The sequence below is a fragment of the Stegostoma tigrinum genome, chromosome 27, assembly GCF_030684315.1.
Source record: "Stegostoma tigrinum isolate sSteTig4 chromosome 27, sSteTig4.hap1, whole genome shotgun sequence".
Taxonomy (NCBI): Eukaryota; Metazoa; Chordata; class Chondrichthyes; order Orectolobiformes; family Stegostomatidae; genus Stegostoma; species Stegostoma tigrinum.
The window spans coordinates 39,873,746-39,892,761 of record NC_081380.1 but is presented as its reverse complement, the minus strand read 5'-3'; the positions used below and the strand labels follow the sequence as shown (position 1 = coordinate 39,892,761).

General features: G+C 45.3%; 1 protein-coding gene across 3 annotated transcripts in view; it reads right to left on the bottom strand.

Moving 5' to 3' along the window:
• Window positions 1–18,755, bottom strand: part of LOC125464651 (multidrug and toxin extrusion protein 1-like) — a 77,670-nt gene extending 58,915 nt beyond the window's left edge. For 2 of the 3 annotated variants that reach the window (XM_048557290.2, XM_048557292.2), the window contains exons 1-4: window positions 18,634–18,755; window positions 18,379–18,523; window positions 5,689–5,790; window positions 1,050–1,118 (exon numbers count right to left, since the gene is read on the bottom strand). In XM_048557290.2, the coding sequence (XP_048413247.2) occupies window positions 1,050–1,118; window positions 5,689–5,790; window positions 18,379–18,495 (288 nt within the window). In that variant the 5' untranslated portion in view covers window positions 18,496–18,523; window positions 18,634–18,755. The remainder of the gene's footprint in view (window positions 1–1,049; window positions 1,119–5,688; window positions 5,791–18,378; window positions 18,524–18,633) is intronic. The other variant, XM_048557291.2, reaches the window with a different exon arrangement.
• Window positions 18,756–19,016: the final 261 nt, after the last annotated feature.

Sequence of the window (19,016 nt, the reverse complement as noted above, 5' to 3'; positions counted from 1 at the left end):
GATAATAATCAGGAAACGGAACCCTGACTGACTTGTCCTTACCTGATCCAAGCAGGGGAGGCAATGGCCTAGTGCAATTATCACTGGGCTGTTAATCCAGAGACCTGGCTAATTGCTCTGGGGACCCAAGTTCAAATCCTACCCCAGCAGGTGGTGGAATTTGCACATCAGGCCCTTTGACCCACAATGTTATGCTGACCTATCATCCTAGATCATCTACCTTACATTTTACTATCATCCATGTGCCTATCTAAGAATCGCTTAAATATCTCAAATGTATCAGAGTCTACTGGCAGTGCATTCCATGCACCCACCACTCTCTGCGTAAATTCAAATTCGGGTGGGAGGTGAACCTAATGATAAATGTTTTAGGTCCTGTAGTCGATTGTTGGAAAACCCCATCTGGTTTGCTAATGCCCTTTAGGGAAGGAAGCTACCTTCCTACCAGGTCTGGTCTACATGTGACCCAGACCCATAGCAATATGGTTGACTCTTAAGTGCCCTCCAGGCAATAAGGGATGGGCGATAAATGCTGCCTGGCCAGCGACGCCCTCATCTCGTGAATGAATAAAGAAAAAGAAATCCAGCACCCCTACAAAAAAACAGTTGCTGGAAAAGCTCAGCAGGTCTGGCAGCATCTGTGAAGAAAGAAAATCAGAGTTAATGTTTCAGGTCCGGTGACCCTTCCTCAGAACTGATGGAAGCTGGGAAAATGTCGGCTTATACACCATCCCTTCAGCTGCCTCAACGGAAGCCTTCAAAACGAGCAGCAGTTTTATTAAGTGCTGAAATTCAAGGAATTATCCTGCTCCGATGCAACAACATAACATTCCTGAGACAGTAGGAGCTGCAGATGCTGGAGAATCTGATATAATAAAGTGTAGAGCTGGATGAAGACAGCAGGGAGGGTCTAGGCCTGAAACGTCAGCTTTCCTGCTCCTCTGATGCTGCTTGGCCTGCTGTGCTCATCCAGCTCTGCACTTTGTTACAACATAATATCCCAGGTTGGGTACAAAAGGATGTCCGTTTCGGGCTTTCACATCACGTACCTGGGATATGAAGGTGTCACATGCAGAAGCGAGCCCAGCACCTACAGAGATACCTGAGACGTTTATCACCTGTGTAAGGAGGAGTGAAGAGAAAAGAAGCATTTAACAGTTTTAATTATGGATTGCCCAAGTATGCTGCCAAAAACAAACCTTACGTGTAGACAGAGATAATGGGAACAGCACATACTGGAGAATCCGAGATAAAAAGTGTGGAGCTGGATGAACACAGCAGGCCAGGCAGCATCTCAAGAGCACAAAGGCTGACGTTTCGGGCCTAGACCCTTCATCAGAAACCTCTAGGCTCGAAACATCAGCTTTTGTGCTCCTGAGATGCTGCTTGGCCTGCTGTGTTCATCCAGCTCCACACCTTGTTACCTTACATGTAGACAACATGTCTCCCAAGCTATTCTCATTCATTTTCATTAACATTAACTGCCCTAATTATCCTGGGATTGTGCTGGATCAGCCAATATCTCAAAGCAGTTTAAGGCAACTGAATAGCTGGCTAGGCAAATATATATTTTGTACAAGTAAGAGATGTCTTTGGTTTTGTTTGTTTGGATAGAGTCAAAATCCAATGTTTGCTTCTTCCTTCATATGCTACTGTACCAAATTGAGTTGCTTTAGTGACTACGCACATATATAAAAAAAACTTATGAATAGCGTATATTTTTGAAATTAAGACAAAGTTCATGGGGGCGAGGAAGTGATAAACAAGTTGGTGCATGACTCGAGATATGTTTATTTTTTAAAAATCCGCTTTTTCTCTGATCTGTGTTGAGTTATGACTGGACAATTGCTGGAAGCTGACTGGTATCTTATCCAAATAACTATGCTCAAGGATGTGGGTGTATTTTCTAAAATGATGGGACGTTAGTGTCAAGGGGCAATGTTGATATTGATTGGCCATCCCTAGTTGCCCCTGAACTGAGTGTTTTGGTCTGGGCCATCTCAGAGGACAGTTAAGAGCCAACAGCATTTGCTGTGGGCCTGGAGTCACTTGTTGGCCAAACCAGTTAAAGATGGCAATAAAGAGTCCTGATGAAGGGTCCAGACCCGAAACGTTGACTGTCCTGCTCCTCTGATGCTGCCCAACCTGCCGTGTTCCTCCAGCTCCACATTGTGTTGAAGCATGGAGACTTCCTCCCCTGAATAATGTGAGTGAAGCAGATATATTTTTACAACAATCCAGACTTTTCATGATTGCCATCAGTGAGCTTATTATTTCATTCCAAGTTTTATCATTTAACTGAATTTCAGTCCATACCATTCCCATCTGAATTCTCGAAAGCATTGGCCCAGGCCTCTGGATTACGAATCTCATGTCATTGCTGTGCTACTTTTTCCTCTAAACTCTGTGAACTCTGAGGCATTATTTTGGCAAGATGTTGGGCATGATGGTTCGCTCTGCTGTACACATTGCTGCTTGTGATGTAGAATGGTGCCATAACCCCCTTTAACTGGAAGAGACTGAGACTTCATTGGAAGGGTGATAGTGAGGTTCGGGTGCAAAGGTCACAAACAGGGTAGAAGAAATAGCGAATAAGGCTAATGGAATGCAGGCTTTTATATGTGACAGAGGATCTTGATTGGTGCTGGCTTGGAGGGCCGAAGGGCCTGTTCCTGTGCTGTAATTTTCTTTGTTCTTTGCTCTATATCTAAAGGGTTGGACTATAGGGACGCACACTGCAGCTACACAAAACGCTAGTTGGACTGCACTTATCATACGGTCAGCAAATGTGAACACCAGGCCTCCGGAAGGATGTTTTGGCCCAGGAGGGAGCTTAATGCAGGTTCACAACGATGATAACTGCACTTTAGAGGTTAAATTACGAGGAGAGATTAGACAAATCAAGCTTTTATTCTTTAGAAGTCTGACTGGGTGATCAAATTGAGGTTTTCAAGACATAAACAGGGAAGGACAGGGTAGATACAGATAAACTATTTCTAATGGTTGAAGATTCTAAAACCAGGTGGCATAGCTTAAGAATTAGGACCAGGCCATTCAGGAGAGATGTTAGAAAGTACTTCTACACACAAAGGGAGGTAGAGGTTTGGAACTGTCTCCCTTAAAAGGTGGTCAATTGTTAAATTTAAATGTGAGATAGACTAATTTTGTTAAGCAAGGGTTTTCATTGGAGTGAAGAAGGATGAGAGGTGACTTGATAGAGGTTTACAAGATGATGAGAGGCATAGATAAAGTGGATAGTCGGAGACTTTTTCCCAGGGCGGAAATGACTATTACAAGATGACATAGTTTTAAGGTGATTGGTGGGAGGTGTAGGGGAGACGTCAGAGGTAGGTTCTTTACACAGAGTGGTGGGTGTGTGGAATGCCCTGCCTGCAGTGGTAGTGGAGTCAAATACTTTAGAGACTTTTAAGCGACTCTTGGATAGGCACATGGAGGATTGTAAAATGCAGGGTGTGCAGGGTAGATTGATCTTAGTAGGATAAAAGGTTAGCACAACATTGTGGGCCGATGACCCTAAAGTGTACTAATCTATGTTCTACGGTATCCAGAGACATAGGCCCAAGGCAGGCAGGTGGAGTTAGGCCGCAGATCAGCCACGATTATATGAATAGCAGAACAGGTATGAGGGGCTGAATGGCCTCCTCCTGTTGCTATGTTCCTAAAACCATAGTCTGCCCTAACTAAAACTGTCCCTTGTAGATAACAGGGCATACTTACAGAACGATTATCCAACAACATCAAAATGGCTTCCGTGTTTGTACAGATGCAGCGCGTGACACCAGTTGACCACATGAAGCAGCTGCGCACGTGTCACTGTTGTCACCGTGCTCCATGAGCCATGACTTCAGCACCAGCGCAGGCACCACTGAGGAGAGGGTGGGGGGGAGGCAGAGCCCAGGCTGGGCCTGAGTACAGCGAAAGGGGCCTCTCACCAACAAGAGCAGGGACAAAGGCCGGGAGAGACAGGCATGCACTGGTTGCAGGAGGGGGCTGGTGGGGAGACTGCACCAGGGGTAGGAGGAGGCTGGCGCTGGAGGTCAGGGGTAGCCTGCTCCAGGGTCAGCCTGGCCAAGCTGGACTGAAGGGTCTGTTTCCCGGCTGTATGGCTTCATGATCCAAACTCGAAATTATTTTGTGACAATGACTCGGAATAACATGCATTAATTTTTAATTTGAAAAAAATGTTAAAAATCTGAAGAATTTTTCTTCAGATGACCTTCTGCAGTGTCATTTTTGGCACTGGCTATTGTTTTCCATACCTGGACTGACCTATCCCCTCCCTACCTCCCCACCTATACACTCCTCTCCACCTATCTTCTTTTCTCTCCATCTTCGGACCGCCTCCCCCTCTCTCCCTATTTATTCCAGTTCCCTCTCCCCATCCCCCTCTCCGATGAAGGGTCTAGGCCCGAAACGTCAGCTTTTGTGCTCCTGAGATGCTGCTGGGCCTGCTGTGTTCATGCAGCCTCACATTTTATTATCTTGGAATCTCCAGCATCTGCAGTTCCCATTATCTCTGATCACATTTTATTATCTTGGATTCTCCAGCATCTGCAGTTCCCATTATCACCTTACCAATATCGTTGGCTTTCTCCTTGCACAATGCTCTCTTGTGCCACCTACAGGCCATGTTGATAGGGATCACAGCCTGTAGCCTATTGCCTGATAGCATGCACTCACATGATGGACATGTTTACAGAGACTTTGAGGAGGACTGGGTGTTAGATCTCACCCCATCTTTTGCCCGCATGTCCGCACAACACTTCAGATTGGGCTTCAGATTGGTATGACAGGTCGGCACAACATCGAGGGCCGAAGGGCCTGTACTGTGCTGTAATGTTCTATGTTCTATGTTCTAACACCATCATAGTGCGGGGGTGCTTTTAGCAATTCTCAGTGTTAATCCTTTCAAGATCCATTGACAACAATCATCAGATCCCAGTTCTGGACGAGCAGCTGTCCCTGGGCCTATCCAACTCAACACAGGACGAGCATTAAATGGTTTTTTTTTTCTGTTTCTGTCTTTACAAGAAATATGTGTAACCAAAGCTCTAAAGAAAGATGGATAGTAGATGAATTTAGAAGGTTACTGGGTAGTTTGGTTATAAGCTATTAAAGGGAACAGGCATTTCATCCTGACCTAAATCAGGTGTTAAACTGAGATTGCTAAATGTTTTCTATCCAAAAGGATTTGGGGAACAGCCAGGGGTATGGAGTTAGGTTGCAAATTAGCCATGACAGGTTTGAAGGCAAGATAAACAGCTACCTCCCATATCTCTGTTGCTTAATCTCTGTTCGTGTAAGATGTGCAACATTAGTGTTCTGTATGTAGTTGGGTGTGTTGCCCTTTCAGAGAGCAGATCTGGTGACCTGGGGATGGAGTTAGAGGGGCAGACTTTGACCTCCTGTGGAGTTCTGAGGAGGCACATTAAAGTATTCCCCGTTCAAGTTTACCATCCGTCTACCTCATGTCCTGTTTCTGGTTCAAGTGAAGCACAAACACGACAGGTGACGAGGCTGTTATTTTTTGCACAATTTCCATTGCCCTTGGAAATGTGGCAGTGAGGCTTACCAATGCAGTAAATGGATAAGATGCATTACAAGTCGATCTCTATTTTACCAAGAGTACATTGCGATAGGTCAAAACCAATTTCAAAACATACTTACTGCTGTAGCAAGACAAACGGCGTCCAGCTCAACTTTCCCTAAGTGTCCACAAAATATGGAGCTGACAATGCCGATGAGAAAGACCATGAGCTGTGACAAAATCTGCATAAAAAAGAAAAATATTTTAAAATCCGTCATGTTAAGTTGACCTGTACCGTTTAAATAAAAACCCAACAGATTATCAGTTCATCTCTCGCATTGAAAATGATGGAATTTTGCTTTGGAGAGGATATGACTTCAGGCTTTCCAAAATGAACCCAGCCAGTCAAATTATTCATAACGTACGGGAGAATTAAAAAAAAAATGCTACAAACGAAAACATAGAAAGCATGGACTATATCAGGAGGCACAAAGGTTGAGGAATAAACTACGAAGAAAGCCACTCAAGCAGATGTTGAAATCAACTCAAGGAGAAATGATATTGAGAAGGCACGAGCAACAAAGGATTGAAGGAATTGGAGTTTAAAATAATCAGAGAGTTAGTTAGACCTATGAGACTTTTCCTATTTCTATCAGTCTTTGGCAACTCACAGACTGCATTTCTTTCATTCAGCCATGGTCCTATGGCCATCGTTGGCTGAGCCAGTGTTTGTTAACCAACCCTACTTGCCCTGGGTGGTGAGCGGCATTCCTGAACAACTTCAACCCATTTACTGTAGGTTGACCCACAATGTCATGAAGGAGAGAAATTCCAGGATTTTGACTCAGCAACAGTGAGGGAATGGTGATATATTTCCAAGTCAGGATGGTGAGTGGCTTGGAGGGGAACATGCGGATGGAGATGTTCTCATATATCTGCTGCCCTTGTCCTTCATGCCTTTGCTACCTCTGCACTCAACTGTTCCAATGCTCCACTCCATAACCTTGAGCTCAGTCAAACCATTTCACTCCCGCTTCTTCCTGTCCCGGAGGCCCGACCAGTCCCCCTCCACCGACACTCTCATCCGCCTAGCTGAACTCGTCCTCACACTCAACAACTTCTCTTTTGACTCCTCCCACTTCCTACAGACTAAGAGGGTGGCCATGGGCACCCGCATGGGCCCCAGCTATGCCTGCCTCTTTGTAGGTTACGTGGAACAGTCCCTCTTCCGCACCTACACAGGCCCCAAACCCCACCTCTTCCTCCGGTACATTGATGACTGTATCGGCGCCGCCTCTTGCTCCCCAGAGGAGCTCGAACAGTTCATTCACTTCACCAACACCTTCCACCCCAACCTTCAGTTCACCTGGGCCATCTCCAGCACATCCCTCACCTTCCTGGACCTCTCAGTCTCCATCTCAGGCAACCACCTTGTAACTGATGTCCATTTCAAGCCCACCGACTCCCACAGCTACCTAGAATACACCTCCTCCCACCCACCCTCCTGCAAAAATTCCATCCCCTATTCCCAATTCCTCCACCTCCGCCGCATCTGCTCCCACGATAAGACATTCCACTCCCGCACATCCCAGATGTCCAAGTTCTTTAAGGACCGCAACTTTCCCCCCACAGTGATCGAGAACGCCCTTGACCGCGTCTCCCGTATTTCCCGCAACACATCCCTCACACCCCACCCCCGCCACAACCGCCCCAAGAGGATCCCCCTCATTCTCACACACCACCCTACCAACCTCCGGATACAACGCATTATCCTCCGACACTTCCGCCATTTACAATCCGACCCCACCACCCAAGACATTTTTCCATCCCCTCCCCTGTCAGCTTTCCGGAGAGACCACTCTCTCCGTGACTCCCTTGTTCGCTCCACACTGCCCTCCAACCCCACCACACCCGGCACCTTCCCCTGCAACCGCAGGAAATGCTACACTTGTCCCCACACCTCCTCCCTCACTCCTATCCCAGGCCCCAAGATGACATAGCACATTAAGCAGAGGTTCACCTGCACATCTGCCAATGTGGTATACTGCATCCACTGTACCCAGTGCGACTTCCTCTACATTGGGGAAACTAAGCGGAGGCTCGGGGACCGCTTTGCAGAACACCTCCGCTCAGTTCGCAACAAACAACTGCACCTCCCAGTCGCAAACCATTTCCACTCCCCCTCCCATTCCCTAGATGACATGTCCATCATGGGCCTCCTGCAGTGCCACAATGATGCCACCCGAAGGTTGCAGGAACAGCAACTCATATTCCGCCTGGGAACCCTGCAGCCTAATGGTATCAATGTGGACTTCACCAGTTTCAAAATCTCCCCTTCCCCTACTGCATCCCTAAACCAGCCCAGTTCGTCCCCTCCCCCCAATGCACCACACAACCAGCCCAGCTCTTCCCCCCCACCCACTGCATCCCAAAACCAGTCCAACCTGTCTCTGCCTCCCTAACCGGTTCTTCCTCTCACCCATCCCTTCCTCCCACCCTAAGCCGCACCCCCAGCTACCTACTAACCTCATCCCACCTCCTTGACCTGTCCGTCTTCCCTGAACTGACCTATCCCCTCCCTACCTCCCCACCTAAACTCTCTCCACCTATCTTCTTTACTCTCCATCTTCGGTCCGCCTCCCCCTCTCTCCCTATTTATTCCAGTTCCCTCTCCCCATCCCCCTCTCTGATGAAGGGTCTAGGCCCGAAACGTCAGCTTTTGTGCTCCTGAGATGCTGCTTGGCCTGCTGTGTTCATCCAGCCTCACATTTTATTATCTTGGAATTCTCCAGCATCTGCAGTTCCCATTATCTCTCACTCCCGTTACTGCTGTTTTTCACTTATCCTCACCCTGTTGAACATAGGCTCCTTCTCACTCTTTGACAAAAGCTTCAATACCGTAATTTCCATGCCTGTTCCATTCTGAAGAAGACACATGGGTCTCAGAACATTCTTTATAGATGCTGCCAAACCTGTTGAGTTTCTCCAACACTTTCTGTTTTTATATCAAAACTCAGCAGGTCTAATCCTAACTTGCACCATGTTCCATCAATCACCCCTTATTTTACTGCATGACGTTGATTCCCAATCGAGTGATGCCAGCATGCCAAAGTTTCATCCTTGGTTTTTTAAATCTTTCCGTGCCCTCAGTCCTCCCACTCTCTACAACCTCCTCCAGTTTTACATCTCTCCAAGATCTGTGCGCTCCTCTGATTCTGACCTCTTGTTTGAGTTTAATCGTGATTGCTTCAGCAGCACCACCCTGTCTGGCCTTAAGCTCTGGAATTCCCTTCTTAAACCTCTACACATTACTATCTGCCTCTTTGAAGGTGTTACTTAAAGCCTACCATACAGATAGGCACCTTGGCTCAATATCACATTGTTTGGTTAGTTCCTGTGAAGCACCTTGCAATATTATAGTTAACATACTAAAGTTGCAGGTTATTGTGTTATTGGCCCTTTTCCATGATGGACACAGGAATATGTCTTGTGATCCTGCGCTAACCCACCACCACCATGTACAGTTGGATGGTTTATCGAAACATTGGTATAACCTTGTCACTACTGTGTGCAAAACATTAAACTTTCCTACTTCTTCATACCAGCTCGATTTGGCCCAATCTGTATGTGAAAGCCCAAGCCAGAATGGATTTAACATCCAAAGCTAATATTCAGTGTACTCACAGAAGTCAAATTAGTTAGTGTTTTTGAATAACCAACTGTTTGCTTCCTCTCTGTGTTCTGCATCCTTTATAAGGACTAAGAAGCCAAAGTACGAGTAGATTATGTGTTCTCTTAGCGTGACTTGAAATTCAATAAGATGTTGACTGATCATTGACCTCAGGTTCAACATCCCATTCAACGCTATAATTAATGCCCCCTCAGTGTCCTAATGTCAACTTACCTCACTCTTGAATATATACAAAGCGCTGTGCACCCATAATTCCTTGGGATGCTTCGATACAGTCATCACTACTTCATTTGCAGTAAACTTTGGGTGTTCTGAGGTCATGAGAACTGCTAGAAAAATGACTTTGTACATCAAAATGTAAGTAAAGCACATTAGGAGAACAGAAAACCTTGCTTTTACATCTGAACGTTTACAGGTCTGTGGATGCCATTATTTCCTTCCTTGTCTAGTTAACACACTCTTTTGCCTTGCGACATCGTGCCTTATGCTATTGTCGTTTAAGTGTTCCTGCAATCCATCCCACTTCTCCATCAGTTGTTTCCTCCTTTACTTTCATTTCCACTGACATCCCAATCTCTGCACTTGCTTTAAAAACTGCCAAAAGTCTCTAAATTCTACCAGTTCTAACAACTTGCCATCAACTTGGACAAAAACAAAAAGTGCTGGAGAGGCTAAGCAGGTCCAGCAGCATCTGTGGAGAGGAGAAAAACAGAGTTAACATTGTTTTGGAACTCTATCTGCAGCATTTTGCTGTTATTTGAATGTCACCTCTTGATTTTCTCTCTCCTCAGATCCTGCCAGAGCTGTGGAGTGTTCCTGGAATTTTCTATTTTTACCCAAGAGACTGAGCTTCTTAGAAAAGTTCAGGAGCAGTGTTTACGTGAGTAACAGCTGTTACACACTCTGAGAACCCACAAACAGGCAACATACCTCCAACAGGTCTACAGCTGGACAGTAGTCTTTGGAGCAGTTAATTGAGGAAAATCCCCTCCTCCTTTTTTCCAACAGAGCAATGAGATTTTCCACAGCCACATGAACAATGTGGACCACTGATTGAACCTGCATTTATTGACTAAACCAATTTTGGCACCCAGGACAACTGCAGCACTCTGCCAGCACTGTGTTGGGCTGCCGAACCTTGACAGAGTTGCTAATGTTTTGAAACGCTCTTAGGGCCCTAAAATGTCCCGGAATGGCGGGGCTATCATATGTTGAAAGATTGGAGCGACTGGGCTTGTATACACTTGAGTTTAGAAGGATGAGAGGGGATCTGATTGAGGCGTATAAGATTATTAAGGGATTGGACACTGTGGAGGCAGGAAGCATGTTTCCGCTGATGGGTGAGCCCAGAACCAGAGGACAAAGTTTAAAAATAAGGGGTAGGCCATTTAGAACAGAGTTGAGGCAAAACTTCTTCACCCAGAGAGTGGTGGATATATGGAATGCTCTGCCCCAGAAGGCAGTGGAGGCCAACTCTCTGGATACTTTCAAGAAAGAGATGGATAGAGCTCTTAAAGATAGTGGGATCAAGGGTTATGGGGGTAAGGCAGGAACAGGATACTGATTGTGGATGATCAGCCATGATCATAATGAATGGTGGTGCTGGCTTGAAGGGCCGAATGGCCTACTCCTGCACCTATTGTCTATTGTCTAAAATCTGCATTGAAGTGATTGTAACAAGATCAGCCAGGTGGACTTCATAGGATATGAGTTCCCTGATTAGGGCTGTTAATCTGATCCAATCAAGGAGCCCTGGCTGACAAATATAAACAGGAGTGTCAGAGGTTCTGCTCACTCTGAGAGCTGGCTCTGAGGAAGCTGGCTCAGTGTTAGCGACTCTCCGTGTGTAAATGAAGGGTAACTTAGTGATGGGATACAAGCCTCTGTGGAGTTATTTCATGCAGCTTTGTTGAGTCTGTTTGGCCTGGAGCCAGTTAGCTTTTTTGTGAGTAGGACGCTGTTTGGAGAAGACCATAGGGTTCCTCCCGGGACTCTGTAAGGTGTGAAATATTGAGACAGACTCAGCATTTTGAGCCTGATGAGAAGGCATTAGATAGATACACATTAAGAAGTAAATTGTACAGAAGGTCAAATTTGCAACATTACTTTAATACAATTTAATTTGTTGATTTATTTACTGGGAAATTAGTTTGAGCAGATGATGGAGGAAGAATAGAAAGAGAGGTTGATAAGATGAGATGAAGTAGGGCTAGAAGCTAGAAAAGACACACATGGAATGTAAGATAATAAAATGTGAGGCTGGACGAACACAGCAGGCCCAGCAGCATCCCAGGAGCACAAAAGCTGACGTTTCGGGCCTAGACCCTTCATCAGAGAGGGGGATGGGGTGAGGGTTCTGGAATAAATAGGGAGAGAGGGGCAGGCGGACCGAAGATGGAGAGAAAAGAAGATAGGTGGAGAGGAGAGTATAGGTGGGGAGGTAGGGAGGGGATAGGTCAGTCCAGGGAAGACGGACAGGTCAAGGAGGTGGGATGAGGTTAGTAGGTAGGAAAGGGAGGTGCGGCTTGGGGTGGGAGGAAGGGGTGGGTGAGAGGAAGAACAGGTTAGGGAGGCAGAGACAGGTTGGACTGGTTTTGGGATGCAGTGGGTGGAGGGGGAAGAGCTGGGCTGGTTTAGTGATGCTGTGGGGGGAGGGGACAAACTGGGCTGGTTTTGGGATGCGGTGGGGGAAGGGGAGATTTTGAAGCTGGTGAAGTCCACATGTAAGTGCTAATGCAGACCAGTTGGGCTGAATGCCTGTTTCTATGTTATAAATTTAGTATACAGGTAGTTCCAATATAACATGTGTTTCGTTAATGCAAATTGGCTATGATGTGGTTGAAGAATAGTGGACACCGTTTGGATAATGTGTACATTCTGTTGTACAGGTATAGCAATTTTCTACAGTGTGAGGTCACACAAGAACGCAACTAACGCATTATAAGGGAACTACCTGCAATCTCTGTTATGTAGAATTTATATGTTTCGAATTCAAATAACACAAGAGTACAATCAACCCAGACAAGCTGATGCTTCCAAAGGTGTGTACTCTGAAACATGCATTTAAATTTGTTTATTTTCGAAAAGACCATGTTATGTCTCAAGGCCAATTTATGCAATACCATTGAGGAACGTTCTCATGACATCACCATGGTATCATAACATGTGACCCTGCTGGCTTAAAGACCTCAGCCTCCATCTTACTGGGGGCCACTTGGAACATGGCATGCTGTGGGAAACATGGTACTGTTTTAACTGTTTTGCTCCACACTAGCCCAGACAAAGCAGTTCCTGTGATTGCGTTGTAGGCACACGGCTGGGAACTGTAATAAATGCCTAATGAACAATAGTGGCAGTAGTGGGGTGTGTGGTCTGATCAGCCTTAATGGTCCACTCTACATGGAATTAAGGGATTTTTAGCCTCTGCAGTGCAGATGTGGCAATAATTATGTGACCTCACCAAGTAGAAGAAGTGGGCATGGGCAATACAGTGCTGAAAGACCCTTACTTTCATTTGGTCTCTCTTGCTTTCCTACAGTGAGGTGTTTGTCAAAGGCTTCGGCAAACAGAAAACAAAAATGTGGGAGCACATCACTGCAGATGCTGGAATCTGTACTGAAAAACAACAAATGCTGGAAATCACAGCGGGTCAGGCAGTATCCATGGAGAGAGAGCGAGCTGACATTTTGAGTCCAGATGACTCTTCGTTAAGACAACATGAAATCTGGAGGTGAAAGCATTTATGCAATAGTGGAGGGGGCTGGTTGGAGTGCTGGGGCTAGAAACTGTGCCGATAGTACAGATTAAGTGCAAGCTCTTAATCTTGCTGGTCGAACACCAGCAGTGAAATGGGAAACAAGAATCATGGTTAGCCAGATGTTTATTGCCCTGACCCCTCAACTCCATCAATAGGTGGATAGGTGAATGCATAGTATGGGGTGGTATTCAGTCTTGAGGTAGGCAGCAGAAAGAGATGGCAGCCCCTTCACTGCCAGGAGAACAGGACAAAGGAAGACTTCCAGAATTAAAACAGTTACAAAGCGAACAGAGATAATGGGAACTGCAGATGCTGGAGAATCTGAGATAACAAAGTGTGGAGCTGGACAAACACAGCAGGCCAAGCAGCATCTCAGGAGCACAAAAGCTGACGTTTCAGGCCTAGACCCTTCATCTGATGAAGGGTCTAGGCCCGAAACGTCAGCTTTTGCGCCCCTAAGATGCTGCTTGGCCTGCTGTCTTCATCCAGCTCCACACTTTGCTACAAAGCAAACACTTTTGCTCACATATTTAAGTGTGTTTTTATTTTGTTGCTCAGCTTGACCTAGAATAAACAATGTTTGCTTTCTTTTGAACTTTATTTCAGTGCAAGGAGGATTGTCAGATAGCAAAGCTACGAATGTGGCCCAGGCTTGATTAGGAATCACCCCTTACCAAGCAATGTTGAGGGGCAGTGATACAGAGGAGATCAGCTGTCACATTCCTACATTGGATCTTCTCCAAAACCTTCTAGAAACTGCTGCTTTAAGCTTATCTTTTTTTAGATACCAAGTTCCGAATCTTGCAGCTAAACTGTATCAGTGGTTGTGTCACTTAAAAAAAACACCAGCTTGTGCGGAAGAGTTCCTTTCTGAAACAAGAGGAGGGTTTCGTAACTGCATTGAGCTGGATTCATGACACCATTTCTGCATCGGTTCACTGGAAACCTAAAAATGGATCACACCTAAACTTTCCGCTTGTCAACAGCAACTTTTAAAACCAAGGTTGGCATTAACCAACCATTGTTCTTCTTCCCCTCATCTTGTAGAATCCCTATAAGTGTGAAAGCAGGCCATTTGGCCCGCTGATCCCACACTGATCCTGAAACAGCATCCCACCCCCTGCATTTCCCATGGCCAATCCACAAATTTACATATCCCTGGACACTGTGTGCACTTTAGCATGGCCTACCTAGCCTACACATCTTTGGACTGTGGGAGGAAACCGGAGCACCCGGAGGAAGCCCATGCAGACACGGGGAGAATGTGCAAACTCCACACAGACAGCCGCCGGAGGATGGAATCGAACCCAGGTCCCTGGCGCTGTGAGGTAGCAGTACTATCCCCTGACGCGCTGTGCTGCCCATGTACTCTTTGGAAGGTTTTCAACTTTTTCTCTTGGAATCGTCTACTTTTAAGCTTGTTCAAAATAACAGGAAAAAAACTGGATGCAAAGAGTACTATCCACTTAAACCTGAGCTCCTGTATAATGATCAGCACTAACACGTCATACCTATGTCGCATCTTTAACATGGTAACTAGCTGGGAGGTGGAAACATCTTGGAGCATTTCATTGAGGTTCCTGATAACAATGGATAGATCAAACTCCTTACATTTGCGAGAGAGCTCGATGGCTTTCAGTCAATCACTGCTCAGAAAGTCATGGTCCAGGAATGATAACACACCGCTGTCTATCAGTATTAACAATGTCATGCTGGAGGGTTAGTGTTAGCTCCAAACACATCTGCTCCACGGTCACCAGAAATCTGTTGTTTGATGCTGCAGTCATTGTACTTTCTGCAGTTGTAATATCTTCAGCCCATCAAATCTGTACTGACAGTGCTACTCTAAATCTACACTAGTCCCACTTCCCAGCACTTGGCTTGAATGTTATGATATTTCATGTGCTGATCCACAGACTTTTTAAAAGATTGTGAGATTTTCCTCTTTAACTACCCTCCCAGGCAGCACATTCCGGACCCCCACCATTCACTGAGTGAAAAATTCATTCCTCAAAACCTCCTGCCTTTTACCTTAAAAGTGTGCCCTTTCTGCATTGACCTTCCAACTAAGGGGAACAGCTGCTTTCTATCCCCTTTGTCCATGCCCCTCATAGTCCTACATCCCTCAATCAGGTCCCTTCCCCCACAACCTTCTGTGCTCCAGAGAAAGAAATTTGATCTTATCCAACCTCTATTCAGTGTTAAAAAGCTGTTGTTACTGCTGTAAAACTATACTCCAGCTGTGCCATATCCAACGTTTTGTAGATCTCCAACGTAACATCCTGCCGTTTTAGCTTATGTCACCTCAGAAGAAGGTTCCATATGCTTTCTTAACCACCCTATACACTCCTTGACTGTGTGACAACCTCTTGGTAGGAAAAATTGTGCAACGATCTTCTTTGCTGTCTCAGGCATATCACTTCGTATGTCGAGGTCACTAACTCTGAAGTCCTGGAGTGCCCCATCAACCTTCAGTCATTGCTAAGCTAACAGTCTCTGCATGGGATCCAACACATTCATGGAGTGGGTGACAGCTACCTACCCCAAGACCTGGTGGATGGTGAGCCCACTGCCTTATCGTAGCTTTCCGGAACTCCTTACCTGTGCTACGACCACGTCTGTGAGTGAGTAGCGAAGATGTCAGACATTGACACCGGACAATTGGAAGCTGGTCACTGACGCCATGGCAGCTGGAAGGTTGTTGGAAAAGGGGGAACAGAAATGAGAAGCTCAGATGGCCCGAGAGGAGAGCGCAGAGAGGCCAGAAACCAGTGCCTAGTGCACCTTCCCATCCCACTGTCAGAGCAGAGGCTCCTGACCCAAGCCAGGCAATGTTTAACACAGAGAGAACCACCATACTGGAAACCATTGTTTTATAGAATAGAAAGCTGCAACCAACATGGTAAAATATCCCAAGACACTTGGGAGGAAACAAAGTGAAGTAACTCCATAGAGGCCAGTATCCCATTACCAAGGGACCCGTTATTTACACACGAAGAGCCCCGGCACTGAGCTGGCTTCCTCAGAGTCAGCTCTCAGAGTGAGCAGAACCCCTGATACCCCAATTTATATCTATCAGCCGAGGCTCCCTGATTGGGCCAGATTAGCAGCCCCAATCAGGGAACTCCTATTCTATGACATTCACCTGGCTGACCTCACTACAATTACTGCACAAACATTTAATACTGAGTCACGTAAGTAGACCTCATGACAAAAGTTGGTCAAAAAAATAGATTTAAGGCCACTCATCTGAACATCTCTGTACTCATGCTTTTCTGCCTGTTGGCCACTTACTCTAATCGCAGTGACCCATTACTGAGTTCTGAAGAAAGGTCACTGAACCTGAAACAATAACTCCATTCTTCTCTCCACAGATGCTGCCAAACTTGCTGAGTCGCTCCAACAATTTCTGGTTTTGTATGTAACCCTGCTATTTTGCTCACTCCCCATAACTTTCAGGGATCACACAATTATACGGTATGAGCATTCTGCAGTGATACAAAAATCTGTCGCAAATGTGGACAGTCGAATAAATTAAGTATCAAATATTATCCACGGTTTGACAGCCCATGCATTTATATTGCCTCAGTTTGCTCACAAAGGTGGTAAAAACATTTGCAAGCCTAATTTTTTCATCTTAAGTGCTTACAATAAAACTAAGATAACATGATCTAGAGCTGGATGAACACAGCAGGCCAAGCAGGTTCAGAGGACCGGGAAGGCCAATCCCCAATCCCACCCATTCTCTCCCCAGTCCCACTCATTCTCTCCCCAACCCCATCCTTTCTCTCCCCCACCCCATCCATTCTCTCCCCATTATGTCCATTCTCTCACCTCCCCCACACCCCCCACCTCCATCCGTCCATTCTCTCAGCGTCTCTCATATTGCCAGCTACACGAGTGACAAAATTTTGAGTGTGGATTTATCTTTAAATAAATCTCAGCCCCTGACACACGTGCGAGCATCTCCCTAGACCGTACTGCATGTGCTGCTCAGTCTCAAAAAGCACAGCCTTCAAAAATACATTAGCATTGTTAACAAAGTTACCAACTGTCCAGGAGAACCCTGCAATCTCTGGGAGGAAGCATTTTATCTCGCTGACACTGCTGTGAGAAAGACTCAGGAGAAAATCTTTGGAACAGTTCAGAAAAACTGTTTATTTCAATTTTCACAGAGTCATACAGCACAGAAACAGACCCTTCAGCATTGTTCCCAAACTAAACTAGCCCCACTTTCGTGTGTTTGTCCCATATCCCTCCAAACCTTTCCTATTCATGTACTTATCCAAATGTCTGTTAAATGTTATTACTGTTCCTGCACCTAACGCTTCCTCTGACAGCTCATTCTACATACAAACCACACTCCATGTAAAAAAGTTACCCCTCGTGATCTTTCTAAACCTTTCTCTTCTCATCTAAAAAGTGTGCCTCCTAGTTTTCCCTTACCTTAGGAAAAAGACCTTTGCTATTCACCTTAGGTATACCCCTCATGATTTTCTAATCCTTTACAAGGTCACCTCTCAGACCTCAATGCTCCAGTGAAAAAAAAGAGGTCCCAGCATATCCAGCCTATCCCTACAAATCAAACCCTCCATTTCCGGCCACATTCTGGTAAATCTTTTTTGACCCGTCTCCAGTTCAATAATACCTTTCCTTTGTTTGAATATTTTTATCTATCAGTTATAAAGGGGTGGTTGTTGAGGAAGTAGAGAGGCAAGACAATCGATAAGTTATCCAGCAATATGTCCAACTAATAATGTCTCAATTATAGAAGCTTTAAAATAGTTTCCATCATTGTGAAATCTTGAGTAAATGGGAAAAAGAAACTGGATTTTAACTTTTGCTGAGCTGTAAAATTATTTCAGATTATTTTTGTTGAAACTTAACTCCATTCTATCCACTTCAAATCTTTGGATAACGAAATAGCTCGGGGCATTTGGAGACTTGGTGCAAGAACATTAAATGTTATAGAACCCAAACCAGAGTTAAACTCTCTGATTCAATTGAATGATAGATCAGGCTCAAAGGGCTAAATGGCCTGCATCTTATACCTTTCTGCCAAAACTGAAGGAAAGAAGGATAAGAGTAGAATTGGGCCCAGTGAGATAGAATAGATAATCACTGAGTAGACGATCTCTGAAGAAAGCTAGCTAAAGTTGCATTGGAAAATGTCTGAATTTGTAGTTTGCACAGTCGGAACACTATTGCATTCCCTTATGTGGGGGTGGGGTGGGGGGAGGGGGGAATGTGGTGGGAGGAAGAGAATCCCAGCAACAAGTCGTTTCATTGGCAACATTGCCTGCACATTTGGAATAACTTCTTTCTCTCGTGAAGCGGATAGCATTATTTTTTTAAAATAATGTTTCCGAAAGGCAAACTTACCACTGGCCCGGCCAATTGGAAAAGGTCTTTTACTTCCTTCCAGAAGTCGATAGGGACCAAACTTCTAATCTTCCTCAGCAGGAGAGTCTGAGCAACATCATTGAAAACCCCTTGCATTGCGTCGGTTATTCTTCCAATCTCTGTCCTTGGTGAAGAAATAACACATATCAGTTGCTTGTGATACGAGATATAGTTACTGTCTTTAAATACATTTCCATGCATGTCTGCACCTCTGATATGGCTCTGATGACTCACCAATAGCTCCTTATACTGAAAGGGCCTATACAACCTGTTAGCTCTTTCCTTCACAGCTTGCTGCTTGCTATGGGGGTTAGTCCATATTGCAATCATCAAATAGCAATTACAATAGGAATAAATTCTATAGCTGTTGATAACTTTTAACTAATAGTGTTTGCTTGATGTTCTAATCTCATTGGCTTGTGGCCAGTCACTCATTCCAGAAGGGAGTGGAGGGGTTTAGGCCTTTTATCAATGTCACTGAAATGTGTGTTCCAGACTGATAAACAGCCATGTTTATCCCAGCATTTCATGTCCCTGACACATTCCTGTGCTTTGTTTATGAGGTTTTCCACCTGAAGCACACCAAGCCTGTTTATATCCCTGCCGTACTGTAGTAA